We start from the raw sequence: 17,462 nt of genomic DNA on the forward strand, positions 1-17,462 counted from the left end.
TAGTTCTACTTTAATTCTAGACATGAACTTTCCCTTGCTGAAAATGGCTAAATAAGTCACGCATCCTTTTAAATGTGGTCCGAGTGTGTGGGAGTGGGAGAAGCATCTTCTTCTTTTTTTTGGAACATATCCTACACTCTAAAAAATACATTTGTTGAACCAATTTAAGATTGCAAATTGAATTGTTGACCAACTTGAAAAATGTTACTTCAACTGGTAAAACAGGATTGAATTAAGTTAGTCCAAAGTGAATGTTCATTTTAATTAATTTTGAATTCTTTAAACGTAATACTTTGGATTGGAGTCAATGATAATATAATAATAATGAACTCATAGTTAATTAAACTTAATATATTCACTTTGGACTAACTTAATTCAATCGTGTGTTACCAATTGAAGCGATTGTTGTTGTTTTTTAAGTTGGTCAACAATTCGATTTGTAATCTTAGCTTGGTTCAACAATTCTCTTTTTTTTAGAGCGTAGCGATAAAGACGAGCTCACTGCAGTGGTAAACGTAGCCTGAACGGGAAGTGAAACGTCTCCCCCCAAACAAGTGGAGTCTCGCTTGACTCAACACGAGCGCAGACCTTGACACGGTTCCACAGCAGGCCTTTCGTAGCTTTTAATTCTGACGCTCTTTTTATGCTCGACTTGCTCCCGCTGGCCTGAAGGAGGCTAATAAAGCCGCTGAGAGAGAGAGAGAGAGAAAGACTCAGACGCAGCCTACAAAGCAACAGCGGGCTTCTCCGGGGCTCAAAGCTGTCTAGTGTGTGTGTGTGTGTGTGCCGAGACAAAGTATGCCTCAAATCCAAGCACACTTGATGAACGAATCCCGGGCTTCATGGATGGCGACACGTGTCACATTAAACGGGTTTCACAACTCTCGCCCTTGTAAAACCCTAGCAAGAAAGAAAATGACCTTGATGATTTGTCCCAAGCCTGCACGCAAATATAATCCTTCAAAAATGACTTAAATGCTCAACAATCTACAATCATAAAATGAGCCGTCTTAAGCGCACGCTTCAGCCGCCCCATTATGTCTCTCGCCGCGTTTCCAACAAGTGGATAAATGGCTGCTTTTGCAGCGTGCAAATGGGCACTGTGTCTTCGGCAATGTTCAGCGTCATTGACTCGGTGATTGCGTTCTCCTCTCTCGCCATACGCAAAAGACAACGTGGCAACCATTCCGCTCGTTTTGTCTGGGAATTAACGTGGCGAGTCCTTCTGGGGAAATAGTTGATAGACGGGCAACACTGATTGTAATTTGGGAAAATAACTCTTCCTTTTGGATGCATTTTTTTTAAAATCTTTAATCTTTAAAAAATTTAACATACATTGAGTTAATTTAAAGTTCCTGTAACTCTTTGACTGCCAAAAATGTTAAATAACGTTTCGTAAAAACCTATGGAGGAGTGCCAAAGACGTTAAAATACGTTTTTTTTTTTAAAACAGGTGAAACTAACCATTTTCTATTGTTGATTACTCAAAAACGGAATAAGGTAGAAACAAACCTTTTTTTTTCTGATGGAAGATGAGAGTCCAATCTTGGTTTGGCAGTATGTATGTTTCCATAGTCCAAACACATAATTTTCTATGGACCTTGAAAGATCAGTCAAAATGCTTAAAATCGGCTGGCACCCACGGCATCCCTTTTCTGAAAACGTCTGGCAGTCAAAGAGTTAATGACACTATTTTTTTTTTTTTACGTGCAATTAATGACCAATTACTTGGCATGCCTGTACTGGGGGAAATTAGCAGTTATACATTTAACAATAATGCGTCTATTTGTGGAGACTGGGGTCAAGTTGTATTTTACAATTTTAATGTGCAGAATTTCACAAGTTACTTCATGTTAAAGATTAGATAGCTTTTAATATGAAAAGAAAAAATGCACTGAGCTGTCGCCAATGTCTCACAAATGCAGTTATGCCATCTAGTGGCAGAAAAATGACCAACACGAATCAATATCACACTCATTTTTTACAGAGAGGACATCTTATTAATTTTAACTCAATTTTATGAATGACTAAAAGATGCAGCCTTTTTTCCCCCTATGTTTATGTTAACAAGAGTATGAAAACTTATATGTTTAATTGTACATTTTACTGTACATTTAAACAGATATAAAATTTGCGATTAATCGTGAGTTAACTATTGAAGTCCTGCGATTAATTACGATAAAAAAAAATTAATCGGCTGACACCCCTAATTGTAAAAAAACTTCCCATTTCCTGTCATTTGTATCTTCTGCCATCTAGTGGAAGAGCATTTAATTGTTCTGCCTGAGTCTTGTCTGTATGTATAGACAGACGGACAAAATTAGATCAATATCATATTTTTCTGTAAAACTCGATAATTTTCCCGCCGCGTCACATTGGTTGGGAGTCAGTGAGGTTGAGAAGGACAAACTCATAAATGCGATGTGTCTTTACAGCGTTCGCTTTCTGATCGGAAGGTCGTCTCAAAGTGCATCCAAACAATAAAGTGGGAAGGAGAGCGGATGAAAAGTAAAAGCGACGGCCGTGATTCAGGTCAGGGAATGTGGAGCAGTCGACACGCAGGACATTTTTAAAGCCTGGCAGATAATTGATGGAGAAAAAAAGTGCGTCCTACTTTTTTATTCCTCTGGAAGTTGGACTGCGGCGGCGGCGGCGGCGGCGTGGTGTTTTGCCCTCCGCCGAGTCTTCGGAGAGCGACGTTTGAAGGTCGCGAAGGAGGTGGGAAGTAATGAAGGAGGGCGCTCGCCATGTGCGGCGTTCAAGTACGTGCTTGAGCACGGGGGGGAGGCGAGTGCCGTATAGTAGTCGATACATCGCAAAGGTCAATGCGACACTCGCACCGCCACCTTTGATGCATTAGATGTTCCCAAAACATTTTGAAAATGCATTATGAGAAAAGTATCTTGAGATGTTTCTTTAAAAATTCAGAGAAGAGAAAAACAAAAATAAAGGCACTCAAATCGGTATAGCAAGTTGTTAGAATCAGAATAATCTTTATTGGCAAAGTATGTAAAAAACCACAAAGCGCTGGAAGAGGTGGTGACCAGGATGTGGAGGGTTTTGCCTGCCTTCTACAGTACTGTATGTTCTTAGCATGTGCGAGACGATTGGAGTCTGGAGGCTCCTTGTTCATTTTGTAAGGGAACCTCTCTCGGAAAAAACGCCTTCACGTGGTCCCGAAAGTGACCCCGAACCTCGCTTGCTTCATTCTGCCGGTGGATTTTTCCCACACGGGGGGCGTCCAGGTGTGAAATGCGATGATCAACATGAGTTTTTCCTAATGATCGCAGCCTCTGCAGCTTGCCTGCTTGTATAATTCATTTGCTTATTAAAGCTGCTTTGGCACGCGGCGTGATAGCCTTGGACGCGGGGCGTGTTTAAATTATTCTTCTGTGCGTCCCTGCGAGCGTTTTTTATTCCACCCTGCAGTGTGCTCCGCACGTTATTAAAGGCATTAATCACCGGGCTCTGACGCCTTGTTACGCACTCGCGTTCGCAGTGGGGTAATTTGGCATCAACACTCCCTCCAAGTATCCGGAAAGGCGGTAGAACTTGATGTCACAAAGTCATTTGAATGAAAAAGTGAGATTCCGTAATCTGCCTTTGATTTGCCCGTGATGCCTCTTTGGCCTTTTTTTCCCCTGATCAATATGGATTTTATTTTTTTTTAAAGTGGGAGTCCACTTTAAACCTTTCTTGACAATAATATGTTATATGTGACCTCACTAGTCTAAACATGACATTCGGATTAATATTACAATTTTGGAATTTGAGTTATGAAGCAAAATCAAGTCGTTTTTATCCATCTCAGTGGGCGGCCATTTTGCAACTTGCTGTCGATTGAAGATGACGTCACAGTTAGTCAGGGATCAGGCAACAACCAATCAGAGCTCACCTGTTTTCTGAAGCTGAGCTGTGATTGGTTGTTACCGCCCCCTGAGATGGATAAAAACGGCTAGCTTTTGCTGCTTGACTCATATTCCACTAACACAATGTTAACCAGAATACCATATTTAGACTAGTGGGGCTGCATAAAACATATTATTAATAAAATTATTAATACATTTTTAAATAGAAATTTAAGCCAAAACTCTTTGACTGCCAAAAACGTTAAATGACGTTTCGTAAAATCCTATGGAGGAGTGCCAAAGACGTTAAAAGACGTTTTTTTTTCAAAACAGAGGTGAAACTAACCATTTTCTATTGTTGATTACTGAAAAACGGAATAAGGTAGAAACAAACTTTTTTTTTCTGATGAAAGATGAGAGTCCAATCTTTCATTTGGTAGTATGTGTGTTTCCATAGTCCAAACACATAATTTTCTGTGGACCTTGAAAGATCAGTCAAAAATGCTTAAATCAGCTGGCACCCACGGCATCCCTTTTCTGAAAGCGTCTGGCAGTCAGAGTTAAGCCAATTGCAATATTTGGCACCAAAAAAAAAAAAAAATCTGCAATACTCTGGCCAATTATTATTTTTGAAAAAGCCTAATATCTGATGATATAATTAGCCCGCACAAATTCACATGCAAAGTTTTTCCAACTCTGAAAATTCCCACAATTTTGCGTCCCTCGCCCCAATATAGACACTTGCATACCCTCGCAAAGAAGGCGCGAAATGTGCCAGGACTCGTTGACGTCGCTTTCTCTGCGAGCGTTTCCGCTCCGCTGTTGACAAGCGGCCTCTTGAGCTTTGCCGCTCGGCTCGTCTTTAGCTCCTCTCTTTACTCGTCTTTTTGCCGGTCCCGCAGAGTGCTGCCATCTCCGGGGGAAAGACATGCCTGCAAGTCAGTCAGCTAGCGCCTCGCACCAGTGTTTATATATGTTGACAGATGGAGGCTGACAGGATACATGAATCCTTGCGGGACTCGGAGGACAGTCGAACCTCCCGGGTTGAACAGAAGGCTTGCTGACCAATGCGGTTTTCACTGTAGGAAGTAGTAGGAGTAATGCATCCCGTGGTACACGTGTAGCTAAACATGCTAAACAAGGCTAATTTCTCATCAGTTTAAAGGGAAGGCTAAGGTTCAGGGTTCAGGTCACAGTAAGTTCCATTACCAGTTTTATGGCTAACGAGAAGAATGAAAGTATTTGCCTCTCATCCGCAGGTTTTCCGCAGAAAAGCGGTGGAGCTGGGTGAAAAACTGCTCCCAGCCTTTAAAACACCCACCGGAATCCCCTGGGCTTTGCTCAACCTCAAGAGGTAAGACCCGAACACCCCCCCAGACTCTCACCTCAACCCACTTTGCTACTTTATCAGTAGTACAATGTAATCTTGTTTAAAAAAAAAAAAAAGCACACTAAACTCGACAGTTATTTCTTTCAGCCGACTTCACTTCCTCTTTCAACAATACCCAGTAATGAAGCAAACAGTCGTCCTCCATTTTGTCTCTTTTGTGTCTTTTCACCCTGCGGGCCCCAGAGAGCAAACGGCAAACGGCGCGGTTTGTCAGACGCTAATTAAAATCGCAGCCGTCGTGGGAATAAACGGGCCGTTACAAATAAAGTTCCTCTGTGTGTTTACACGGCCCAGCTAGCTCTGCAAGGAGATCCCCCCCCCCCCCGACCCCCCGCCCGCCCCTCCCCTGGAAGGTGGTGAGCGCTAAAAAAAGATTGTAATGCCGGTGAAGATCCATTCTCAGGAGCTGCATGTCACTTTTAACATGCTGACAGCATCATGTAAAGAATGAATTGCTTCTTTTTGAGCTGCGAACACGGACGCTTAAAAGTCTCAAGGAGCGATGGCTGAAATTTAACAGGAAGAAGTCGGACATTTTGTTTTGAAGCAGACGCTCTGCCATGTTAGGAAAAATTCAGCCCCTAACACCAGTTTCACAAAATTGGGTGGACATGAAATGGTAGTCAGCCATTTTGTTTTAAAATCAACCCCGACTGTAATGACTGTGAAGTTTGCTCTATATTATTTATTTGGTTGTTATGAAAATAACTATGAGATAATTTTTTCAAAAATCATTTCCAGTTTAATCAATTTTGCAGAAACTTTACTAGGACGTACGTACGCCGCTATTATTTATGTCGCGACGCATTAGTGACACAGAATGGCGGCTGTGAAACGCCTATAAAGAATGCAAGGTGAGCCTCCGTAGCGTTCCCTTAAACAGGGATGTGATTTTTCCGCTAATTCGCGGAATTCCGCTTTTTTATCCCCCCCCCCCCCAAAAAAAAAAAATTTCGATTTTTATTTTTTATTTTTAGTAGTTCATTGTGTATGCACATGACTCCGACAGATAACATCTTCTGCTATAACAAAGACATTTGTGGTATGCTCTAATATGAGTTACTTTTCATTTGGTCATGATACAATTATTTGTTCATGAAATTTGAACTCTTCAACATTATTTATGTGTTAACTTAGTAATCACATTAGTTAGATGTGATGATATTCTCAGTGATAGTTTTTAAAAGCAAAGGCAGTCCAATGTTTTTGAATGTGACTGATTTTGAGTTGACTAAAACTGCCATTTTATATGGGATAGTTCAATATACATTGAAAATTTATGCTGTTGTTTTGTCTATTTCTTTGTCATGTGAGTGCATTGAAAGTACTTAAAAACACGGAAAACCCATGAGCTCCGGGGGGCTTCGCTAGCTGGGTGCCAGCGCCCCCCAGACCCCCGGCTAAATTTTCAGATAATTTCACTTTGGTCAAATCACATCCCTGCTTAAATGTGTCTGGTGAATGACGATAGCACGGCCTGGAGGGGGGGGTGGGGGAGTCTCCCGATCGCATGTTGTTTCTTTAGGAACGCTACGAGGCTAACCTCGCTTTCTTTATACCCGTTTGGCATTTTGCTCAGCAGAGAGCGAGTGAGTGGCCATTCTACGTCAGTAATGAGTTGCGACATAAATAACAACGTCCAAATAATGTTTCTACAAAATATATTAAACCGGAAATTATTTTTGAAAAATTGATCTCATAGTTGTGTTGGTAACAACCAAATAAATATGGAGAAAACCTGTCACCATAAGCACATCACTCACTCCAAGCTAACATAATCGGCATTTTTCAAAAATAGTTCGATTTTTATGTTCTTGTAAGTCCCAAATGTCAGAATGTTATTAAAGCCATAAATCGCCTCCTCCTGACTGATTTATAGTCTCATTGTTGAACGGGATCGGCTACGAATAACCGATCCACAGGAGGCGCCTTCTTCTCGATAAAGCTTCTATAGCCCCTTGAAAGAGAGCCGCTCTGCAAGATCCAACATTGATTAGCGCTGACTGAGAGAAAAATGCTGCCTAATCCGACCAATCGACACTTATTGATGTGTCACCGACGATCCAGCTGGCCGAACGTTTGACCCTCACTCGTGTGCATGCTTGAAAGTGTTCGGCGGCGGTTCTGGCGTGTGGCCTCCTGCTGGGTTAGCATATCATGGAAAGTATTCGGCGCTCGTTATGGGCTGTCGCCAACATTAGCATGCAGACTGATAAAGAACTTTCCATGTTCGCTGCACATTCTCTTTTCGCTGGCATTGATGTGAGACGCTTCCTGCCGCTCTAGTCTCAAAAAGTGCAATTCATGAATCAATCAGTTTGTACTTGACACGAATTTGTACAACTATTAAGTTTAGTTTTGATATTATGCTCCAATATTTTGGACCATTAAACTTAGCTTAATTGCTATCCATATTGCTAGCAAGCTGAACAGGATATATTAAGTACGTGGCTGTGTTCCAACTTCCAGACCAGATTGTTTTTCATCTGTAAACACCAAAATATTCCACCAAACTGTATAATTTTACCTGACAAAAATCCGCTAGCGTAATGCTAATATATGTTGCAAAACATTGTAAGCAGCAGGGTTATTATAGTTTTGGAATTATTATTTTTTGTCTTTAAAAAGGCTTAATTTTAGTTTAGTTTTTTAATTGGCTTCAATTTTATTTATTAATTTTTTAAAATGTGTATTACTTGCACGCACTATTTAAAAAAAAAAACACCATGGAAAAATTTAAAAAGTAACAAATTTCTTACCTAGTGTTGCATTTCGGCTGAGTTAAATGAAAAAGCAGGCGAGCCCGAACCATTGGAGCCAAAAGTCCAGCAGGCAAATTTGTCGCCGAGGAGCGACGTCATCTGAAGGTGCTTTTCTATTGGCTATTGCTGGATGACGTCACTTCCTTATTCCGGTTAATATCGAAATAAATATACTTAAAATCACATTTAAAATCATCCCCAAAGGCTCATGTATTAAAATTTATTACTAAAGTGAAGGACATTTTCGCTGTAATTATAGTTAGTTTTAGAAACATAAAATGTAGTTTCAGTTTTTTTTTTTTTTTTAAAGCATTTTTATTTTATTTTGTTAACTTTTTATTTTATTTTATTATTTTTTTCCTTGCTTTTCGTTAAATAGAATAACCTTGGTAAGCAAGCTTGTTAAAAGTGCAGTAGAAGTAATTCTAACTACGTTAATTTAAAAATCGACATGTTAATTTGAAAATCTACATATTCAGTGCTTCATTTTCAGGATTATTTTGTCAACGTTTTAGATGTGCTCTTTAAAAGGTTATGATTAACTCTTTGACTGCCAGACGTTTTCAGAAAAGGGATGCCGTGGGTGCCAGCCGATTTTAAGCATTTTGACTGATCTTTCAAGGTCCACAGAAAATTATGTGTTTGGACTATGGAAACACACATACTACCAAATGAAAGATTGGACTGTCATCTTTCATCAGAAAAAAAAAGTTTGTTTCTACCTTATTCCGTTTTTGAGTAATCAACAATAGAAAATGGTTAGTTTCACCTCTGTTTTGAAAAAAAACGTCTTTTAGCGTCTTTGGCACTCCTCCATAGGATTTTACTAAACGTTATTTAACGTTTTTGGCAGTCAAAGAGTTTTTAATATAGGAGCGTAAATGACACATGATCAAATTGCAAAAACCCAAAACGAACCCTGATAGATGCTACATGATTAGCGCGCCTGGATCAGGATGCAACAGTCGTCCCAGTCTTCATTTATTTATTTTTTCTCACTGAACGATTGTTGTCATAATCCGGTCGTTTTCTCATCTCGATACTTTTCCTCTGCTACCGTCCTGATTTTGTTTAGCATGATTTCCTGGCGTCACTTTGAAACGCTTGATGTGAACTTGAAAGGCGCGACCGCTTCCCGTCCGAACAAAAAAAAAAATTGCATCTCACGTGAGCGCAAAAAGTTTGCCGGACGTACGTAGCGGCAGTCGCTAACTTAGCCGAAGGACGATTGTGGGCGGGCCCGTTTCGGTTCCAGCTTGAATGTTTAATTGCGTTTGGAGTTGCCGTCCACGAATGTAATGAAGTTGGACAGTTTTCTGTCATTCTTCATCTTCTTCAATAGCTTGTGTAAAAAAAAAATATATAAAAAATCAACTGTCACTTTATTTGACAGATGTGCTCCTTCTGTTGCTCGCCTCAAAGGCTGAAGCAATCATTGCTAAGCTCTTGGGGTCTCGGCGTTTGATTAATAGGCCTCAGACGCTGAGTGGGTCCATTAGTGCGGCCGAGTGGGCTCGTGTCAGAACCTCGGCTGACCCACTTCGGCGCTTTGCTTCTCCGTCCTACATGCCATACAACTGATTGCATTAACATTTTTAACCATTTTAATTGCATTACAAACAAATACGTTGAATGGTCGCCCTTGCGTCCGATGTTCCCGCCGGTTTTTTTTTTCCCCCTCTCGCATCTCATTTGCACCTTTTCATCCACCAACAGACGAATCACATGACACGTTTGCAAGCCACGTGTTGGCGGAGCCGGTGCCGCCAGGCGCTCTCATGCGGCCGCGGGCTCGAACCCCTGGACAGCTGCCATGATTTAAAGTCTCTAATTAAGTGGCTCACTGTGACTCCGTCGCCATGTTCCCTCTTCCTCACCCCCGAGGAGGAGGAAGAGGCTTGCCATAGATTTTGACGCCAGCATAGAAAGAGCTATGGAGAGAATAAAAGTGGATGTGGAAGCGAGAGTGAGGAAGGGAAAAAAAAAAAAAAAAAAAATCTATCTGGGCCAACAAACGCTTCGTCTCCGAGCGGGAGAACGAACGGGAGCGCCTTCCGGAGGAGCGACAGACGTGTGCTAATTTATGGAGATGGGGGAGATGCCCGTTCGGTTTTTCCAGGTTAGCGCGCCGCAGTGGGTGCCCCTCGGCGAGGGGCGGGGCGTTATTGGTCATTTTAGCAGCTGGTGTGTGTGTGGGGGGGGGGGGGGGGGGGACGAGCTGACGTACGTGAAGGACAAACGAGATGCTTTAAAAGAAAGGAAAAAAAGTGTCACGGAAGACCTGGAAAATTGTTGCAACTTGAGAATTAGCTGAACAGTATGTATGTATATTAGTGTCAAATTCACACTTCTGCTTAACTCATTCAAACCCAAAAACGTATAATGTGTTTTTTATGGTTTTTTTTGTTTTTTTTTATGCTTGAACATACAGAAGGTTTTGATGCTTAAAGCAATGGTAGTTATTACAAAAAACGGCCAGCAGGTGGCAGCAGAGCACAGGGATGTGATTTTTCCGCTAATTCGCGGAATTCCGCTTTTTTTTTATCTACCCCCCAAAAAATATATATATATATATATTTTTTTTTTTTTAGTAGTTCATTGTGTATGCACATGACTCCGACAGATAACATCTTCTGCTATAACAAAGACATTTGTGGTATGCTCTAATATGAGTTACTTTTCATTTGGTCATGATACAATTATTTGTTCATGAAATTTGAACTCTTCAACATTATTTATGTGTTAACTTAGTAATCACATTAGTTAGATATGATGATATTCTCAGTGATAGTTTTTAAAAGCAAAGGCAGTCCAATGTTTTTGAATGTGACTGATTTTGAGTTGACTAAAACTGCCATTTTATATGGGATAGTTCAATATACATTGAAAATTTATGCTGTTGTTTTGTCGATTTCTTTGTCATGTGAGTGCATTGAAAGTACTTAAAAACACGGACCCTGGACCTAGCTGGGTGCCAGCGGCCCCCAGACCCCCGGCTAAATTTTCAGATAATTTCACTTTGGTCAAATCACATCCCTGAGAGTATAAGAGATGAACCATGTTGCAACAAGCTCTTTTTCTCAGTGTTTTAAACAGGTTTGTCAAAAAATGATGGAACTTAGCTATATTCTCATGCTAATTGCTGCAAAACAGATACAAATAAACTTTTATTACTTTTTTTTTTAATGATGAAAGAGACTCTAATCTTTCTTTTGGTAGGTTCCATGTTTTTATAGCAATAGAGCACAATATTCTGTGGGCCTTGCAAAATCAGTCAAAATCCAGTAAAATAGCCGGGAGCGTAGGGGGTTGCTTCAGTGAAAATGACTGGGAGTGAATGAGTTGATGTGTTTTTTATCACAAAAAGCAGATTTTTTTTTGGGGATCAGAAACTAGTGTTTTTGTTGATTTTCTTCTGATGCTCAGAAACGCTGGCCACATGGCGAGCGCTTTGAAAACTGCTGGCAGTGAATGAGTTAACCGACAGATTTAAAAAAAATAATAATAATAATTTACCCCCCCCCGGCTAGCACATTTTATACCGACTGAAATCCGACACATGCTGACTATTTTAAACCTTTCCACTCGGCCAATGAACTTTTAAGCCCAAAAGTTACATTTTAAAGCCTTTTTAAAGTCAGAGTGACTTCTTGATAGAGAGTTTGGTCGCCTGCGGGCAATTTTTTTTTCTTCTTCTCTTTTCTGCGCCCAAACTCTATAGCTAGCAGACCTTACGTTGTTCTCCACGCACAAAAAGCAAAAGAGGAAACGTCAAAGGGAACCTGGTAACTGTGTGAGGGGAGATAACAAGCTCGTTTAGTCTCTCAACTCTCCTGCTGCAGAGGTAGGAAAAATATTATCTGGTCTTTGTCAAAGAAAGTCTTTCCTTAAGCACTTTTACACACTTCAAATGTTTTGACGGCTGCCTCTTAATTAGCTTCCACTTGTTCTTGCGTTGTTCCCAACATGGCTCCTTTCACGCCGCCACGAATTTTTGTGTGTGTGTGTGTGTGTGTGTGTGTGTGAAAGGCGCCGACGCGGAAGTCCCAAGTTGAGCGAATGTCCAAATAAATGTATCAAGTCTTCCTTTTTTTTGTGTGTCGTCTGCAGTGGAATCGGTCGCAACTGGCCGTGGGCCTCGGGCGGCAGCAGCATCCTGGCCGAGTACGGGACGCTGCATCTGGAGTTCATGCACCTCAGCAAATTGTCGGGAAACCCGGAATTTGCTCAGAAGGTTCGAGGCCGTCTGCCTTAAAAGCTTATACTTTCATCCAGACACATTCAACAACATTGTTATATATTTTTTTGCAAATCTTATTGATAATCCCTTCAAATGTTAATGTGACGTTCTTTATTCGTAGGTGATGAACATCCGCAAAGTTCTCAATCGCTTGGATAAACCTCAGGGACTGTACCCCAACTACCTGAACCCAAACAGCGGCCAGTGGGGTCAACGTAAGTACTTCTCAGGCGAGAGTGCCACGCAAAAAAACGGCATTTGTGTGTTGTCGTTTGTTTTACGAGTAGGCGGTTTTTTAATGTTATTTTTGATGTTCTAACCTAATGAGCAACACATCTAGACGTATAATAAAGCAATACGCACAGGCATGTATTCTTTGTCCTCTGCAAAGAACGACTAATCTTCCTCTCTGTGCACTGTATAGCTGCTGTCTGTATTATACTGCCCTCAGGTGGCCCGAGACATGCACACCAGAATTTGAAAGCATGTCCATTGAAATGAAGCCCAAAAAAAATTACATTCTTCTTAATTATGACTTTACTATTTGACAATTTTAAAGGGTGATATTTTTCATTTTTTTTATTTTGTAAAGCAGAAGGCTGGGATGGATTAATTCCACTGCACATTTAGAGAGACATAAGAGCCAGCATTCTAATCAATACATTTAACGTCGGCTTGCCTTCAATTGTTCCATTTTCAGTCCATCAACATAATCCTCCTGATCCCCTTCATCAATACTTGAAAAGACTTCTTTTTTTTTTTTTTTTTTTAAATCAAGAGTAACTTCCTTCAGAAAAGCACTCCAAGTTGAAACGAAAGCTATTTTTCCCGTTTAATTATTCGTAGCGACACAAGCTCGTTTCATGCACGTTGGCGTGGCGTCAAAATGGAATGTCATCTTTTCTTAATATTTACTTTTTTTTTCTTTTTGCTTGCTTTTACTTCGTTTGATGCTTAAATGTGGACCCGTACCTCTTTAGCTTCCATTGAAATATTCATCACAAGTGCGTCTGTTGTAATAATTAGCATTTAGCCAAATGTTTTTATACAAATAGATTCGGATGTTTTCGGATTCTGACTTCAGACGGCGACTTTCAATCTCAGCTAACAAAAAAAAAAAAATAGCTTTAATGCTTATTTGGCTCCAGAAAGTCATTACATAATTACCATGAAAACGCATTTGCTGCATAATTTATGACCTAAGGGGGTCTCAAAAAAAAAAAAAAAAAATCCTCCACTGGATCTTTATGAGCCAATCATCTGCAGTGTAGCAGCTGCAACTGTCGTCTTTAAAGAGGATCTTTCGTCTTTGGTTTGTCAAATGATTTCCATCATGCTCTATTTAGAGAATCTGTCACTCTCGCTTCCTGTCTTTAAAAGTGCACCGTAGCTGAAAATGGCTTTTTTTTTTTTTCTTCTTTTTTATGTGCAATGGAGAAACGCTAACAAACACAACAATGAAGTGAAATGCGGTCACATAGGTTGCATTTAGTTTTCTTTATGTAAAAAAAAAAAAAAAAGTAGCAAATGCAAAATACTTGCCGAAGAAATGATTACGTATTAAAATGTGTGGGTTTTTTTTACCCTTGAATAAAATAGAATGAATTTTATGAGACAGGGTTTTCACTGGTGTATAATGACATAACAATTTAATGTATAATTTAAATATTGCCTTTGTCCAGTAAAAAGCTTTAACCTCCCAATTTGATTATTTTAATTTTTTTATTTAAATCATAGCTTTGTCTTTTTCTCAACCCCCCAAAAAACTCAGATTTTTTTTAATAAGTTATTATTTTTTTAAATAGATTTTTGGGGTTAATTTACATACATTAAAGCAGTAGAACTTGTCTCATGCATACAATTAAAATACAGCATATTTATTTAAGTCCACAAGTTCGTGCATTAAAATCAATTATAATTTTAGTGATTTTTTTTCTTCTTCAAAACATTTAACAAATATTTTGGTTACTTCAGATTTTAATGTAATAAAATTATTGCCTCACGTAAAAAAATAAAAATACATCATATTTACATACAGTTACTCTCCAAATGGTAATAATAATAATAATAAAACATATTTAAAAAATGTTTTTATCTCAAGCAAAAAAACATATGTTGGTTGTTTATTTACATATTACTTCTTCTTCTTTTTATTCTACAACACAAATCATTTCTGGGGTGTTTTTTAGGTGAGAAAAACAAAATTCCAAATTTAAATTCAGATGTTTTTTTTTTGTTTTTTTTTACACACTCGTATCACGCACGCACGGTCGACGTAGCTTGAACACAACACAGGTGGGCGCCGCCGCAGCGCACCTGACGGAGCGTCGCCGTCACCCGAGATCCGCCGAAAGGGATGAGGAAGATGATGTCGAGTGCGAGGAAGAGTGGGAGGTTAATCTTGGATGCTTGCGTTACAGATCATGTGTCCGTGGGCGGCCTGGGTGACAGCTTTTACGAGTACCTGCTCAAAGCTTGGCTCATGTCTGACAAGACGGACGACGAGGCCAAGAAGATGTATTATGACGCCCTGCAGGTAACACACGTCGTCAGCCGGGATTTAGCACGTCATAAACATGTCATCGCGGTATATCTGTGTGTCGGACCGCATTTGTAACTTCTTCTCTAAAGCGGGAATGGGGCCAAACATACAATTGTGAAGACACCAAAAAAATGTCGTCTTGATCCCCGCACTGATGCATTATGGGAGTCCGAGCAGATGGCAGCGCGCTTGCTTAGCGTAGCGTAGCGTAGCTGAAAACACCGCACGCGCATGACAAGTCCAATCAGATTAATCTGCTCACGCATCCGGCGGCACACTCACACACACACTTGTTGTCAAGGCGGCATCTTGAACGCAACGTTAATCTTGAGGAGATACTTTGTCCGTAATCCTTGTTGATCTTGTGGATTAAAAGTGATTTATTTGTGGAGAGGAGACGCGATAAAGTGGATGAGTGGCCGACGCAAACGCAACTGTGCCAGCTTTCTCCGCATACACCACCGGATCATTTCTTCAAACCAAAATGGCTGACTTGCTGTGTCTTTTCTGCCATGGAGTCTTGAGATTTGTTTGTGGGTCCCGCTAGTGACTGATATGTCTTTTCAATTTCATAATGCTAAATGAAATTGACAAATTGGTTTTCGATGCAATTTTTTTTTTCTTCAATATGAGAGGGCGGCAGTATAGGTCCAAATAGCCACGTCAAACCAAAATGGCTGACTTCCTGTATCTTTTCTGTCATAGCGTCTTGAGACTTTTTTTTGTGGGTCTACCAATGACTGATATGTGTATTAAATTTCATAATGCTAAATGAAATTGGCTTTCGGTGCTAATTATTATTTTTTTTTTTTCAATTTTAGAGGGCAGTGCAGGTGGTCCAAATGACCGCTTCAAACCAAAATGGCTGCCTTCCTGGCATGGCGTCTTGAGACTTTTGAGGGTCTACCAATGATTTATATGTCTATTAAATTTCATAATGCTAAATACAATTGGCTTTCGGGGCTATTTTTTTTTTTTCTCCAATTGGTCCAAATGACCTCTTCAAACCAAAATGGCTGACTTCCTGTATCTTTTCTGTCATAGCGTCTTGAGACTTTTTTGTGGGTCTACCAATGACTGATATGTGTATTAAATTTCATAATGCTAAATGAAATTGGCTTTCGGTGCTAATTATTTATTTATTTTTTTCAATTTGAGAGGGCAGTGCAGGTCCAAATGACCGCTTCAAACCAAAATGGCTACCTTCCTGAGTCTTCTCTGGCTTGGCGTCTTGAGACTTTTTTGTGGATCTGCTTGAGAAGGCTGAATTGTAAAACTCAACTTATTCAAGTTTTATGGTGAATGACGAAAACTGGCCGTGCACATGAAATTTTCGAATTTGGCGAAATTTCTCCTTTGCAGGCCATCGAGAGCAGCCTGATGAGGAAGTCGAGCAGCGGCTTGACGTACATCGCCGAGTGGAAGGGTGGCCTTCTGGAGCATAAGATGGGTCACCTGACCTGTTTCGCCGGCGGCATGGTGGCACTCGGCGCCGACGGGGCACCCGAGGACAAGACTGGCCACCAGATGGAGCAAGCGGCCGAGATCGCCAGGACCTGTCACGAGTCCTACTCCAGAACCGGTACTTGGGTGAAAACCGATTCCTGTTCCAAGAGGGGTCAATTGCATCCTGAAGGTTTTCTATGTTTTGTTTTTTAGCTTTAAAGCTGGGCCCGGAGGCGTTCCGTTTCGACGGCGGTGTGGAGGCCATCGCCACGCGCCAAAATGAGAAGTACTTCATCCTGCGGCCCGAAGTCATCGAGACCTACATGTACATGTGGAGGTTCACCCACGACCCGAAATACAGGGAGTGGGGCTGGGAGGCTGTCATGGTAAGCTCACTTTTACATCACTGCCAACTTCGCAATAAGAATAAAAACCCCAATAGTGTTTTTTTTTTTTTTTATGAGATAAAGATAAAATAAAATTTCAGTTTTTTTTTTTAAATATTTAAAAAATGTGTAGCATGTTTTGTAATTAGAGAAATATCGCTCTACAGTTTGATAAAAAGATTTAGTCGTAATATTAAACAGTATGTGCATTATGTGCTGCTCCATCTGGTGTGCACACCTTGGTCACTAGGGGGCAGTGTAATACATACAAACGTGCTACATGTAGATTTGACGATGAAAATAGAGGAATACATTTGCAGCTAAGATGAATTTTTTATTTTTTTTCTGCAGAGTAGAGTTGTGTGCATGTGTTGCTACCACTTGTGTTTAAAACCAAGTTATTGATGTTTTGGAATGATGCTACTTTAGTTAGCCTGTCTATAGCATTTCATATTGTGTGTTAGCAATAGGCTAACAAACTTTTGAGAGAAAAGCACGGATTTGATCCCTCAACCTTAGAACTATTAGGCTGATGTGCTCATGACTCCACCGTGCTGACCACAGAAGCTTTGGAGAGAGAAAAAAAAATCCCAAGTCGCACTAATTGTGACCTTTGAACCCCCCTTCAACCACAGGCCTTGGAGCAACACTGTAAGGTGGAGGGAGGCTACAGCGGCGTCAGAGACGTCTACACGTCCACGCCGAACCATGACGACGTGCAGCAGAGCTTCTTCCTGTCCGAGACGCTCAAGTAAGACGCAGGAGAAAACCACCATTCATTTATATCAGTTAGAAGCCGGAGAATCATCCAAAATGGTATTTCCAAAAATATGAACGTGACGTTAGCC

The 17,462-nt window shown here is 40.5% G+C and overlaps 1 protein-coding gene across 1 annotated transcript in view; it reads left to right on the plus strand.

Annotated features, from left to right (window-relative positions):
* The window catches only part of man1a1 (mannosidase, alpha, class 1A, member 1), a 67,294-nt gene that overhangs the window by 45,114 nt on the left and 4,718 nt on the right, over nucleotides 1-17,462 (plus strand). Inside the window, exons 5-11 of the mRNA XM_077552141.1 lie at nucleotides 5,108-5,202; nucleotides 12,111-12,234; nucleotides 12,362-12,455; nucleotides 14,661-14,776; nucleotides 16,145-16,364; nucleotides 16,442-16,614; nucleotides 17,250-17,365. Of these exons, the coding sequence (XP_077408267.1) occupies nucleotides 5,108-5,202; nucleotides 12,111-12,234; nucleotides 12,362-12,455; nucleotides 14,661-14,776; nucleotides 16,145-16,364; nucleotides 16,442-16,614; nucleotides 17,250-17,365 (938 nt within the window). The remainder of the gene's footprint in view (nucleotides 1-5,107; nucleotides 5,203-12,110; nucleotides 12,235-12,361; nucleotides 12,456-14,660; nucleotides 14,777-16,144; nucleotides 16,365-16,441; nucleotides 16,615-17,249; nucleotides 17,366-17,462) is intronic.

The sequence above is a fragment of the Vanacampus margaritifer genome, chromosome 19, assembly GCF_051991255.1.
Source record: "Vanacampus margaritifer isolate UIUO_Vmar chromosome 19, RoL_Vmar_1.0, whole genome shotgun sequence".
In the NCBI taxonomy this organism is placed as follows: Eukaryota; Metazoa; Chordata; class Actinopteri; order Syngnathiformes; family Syngnathidae; genus Vanacampus; species Vanacampus margaritifer.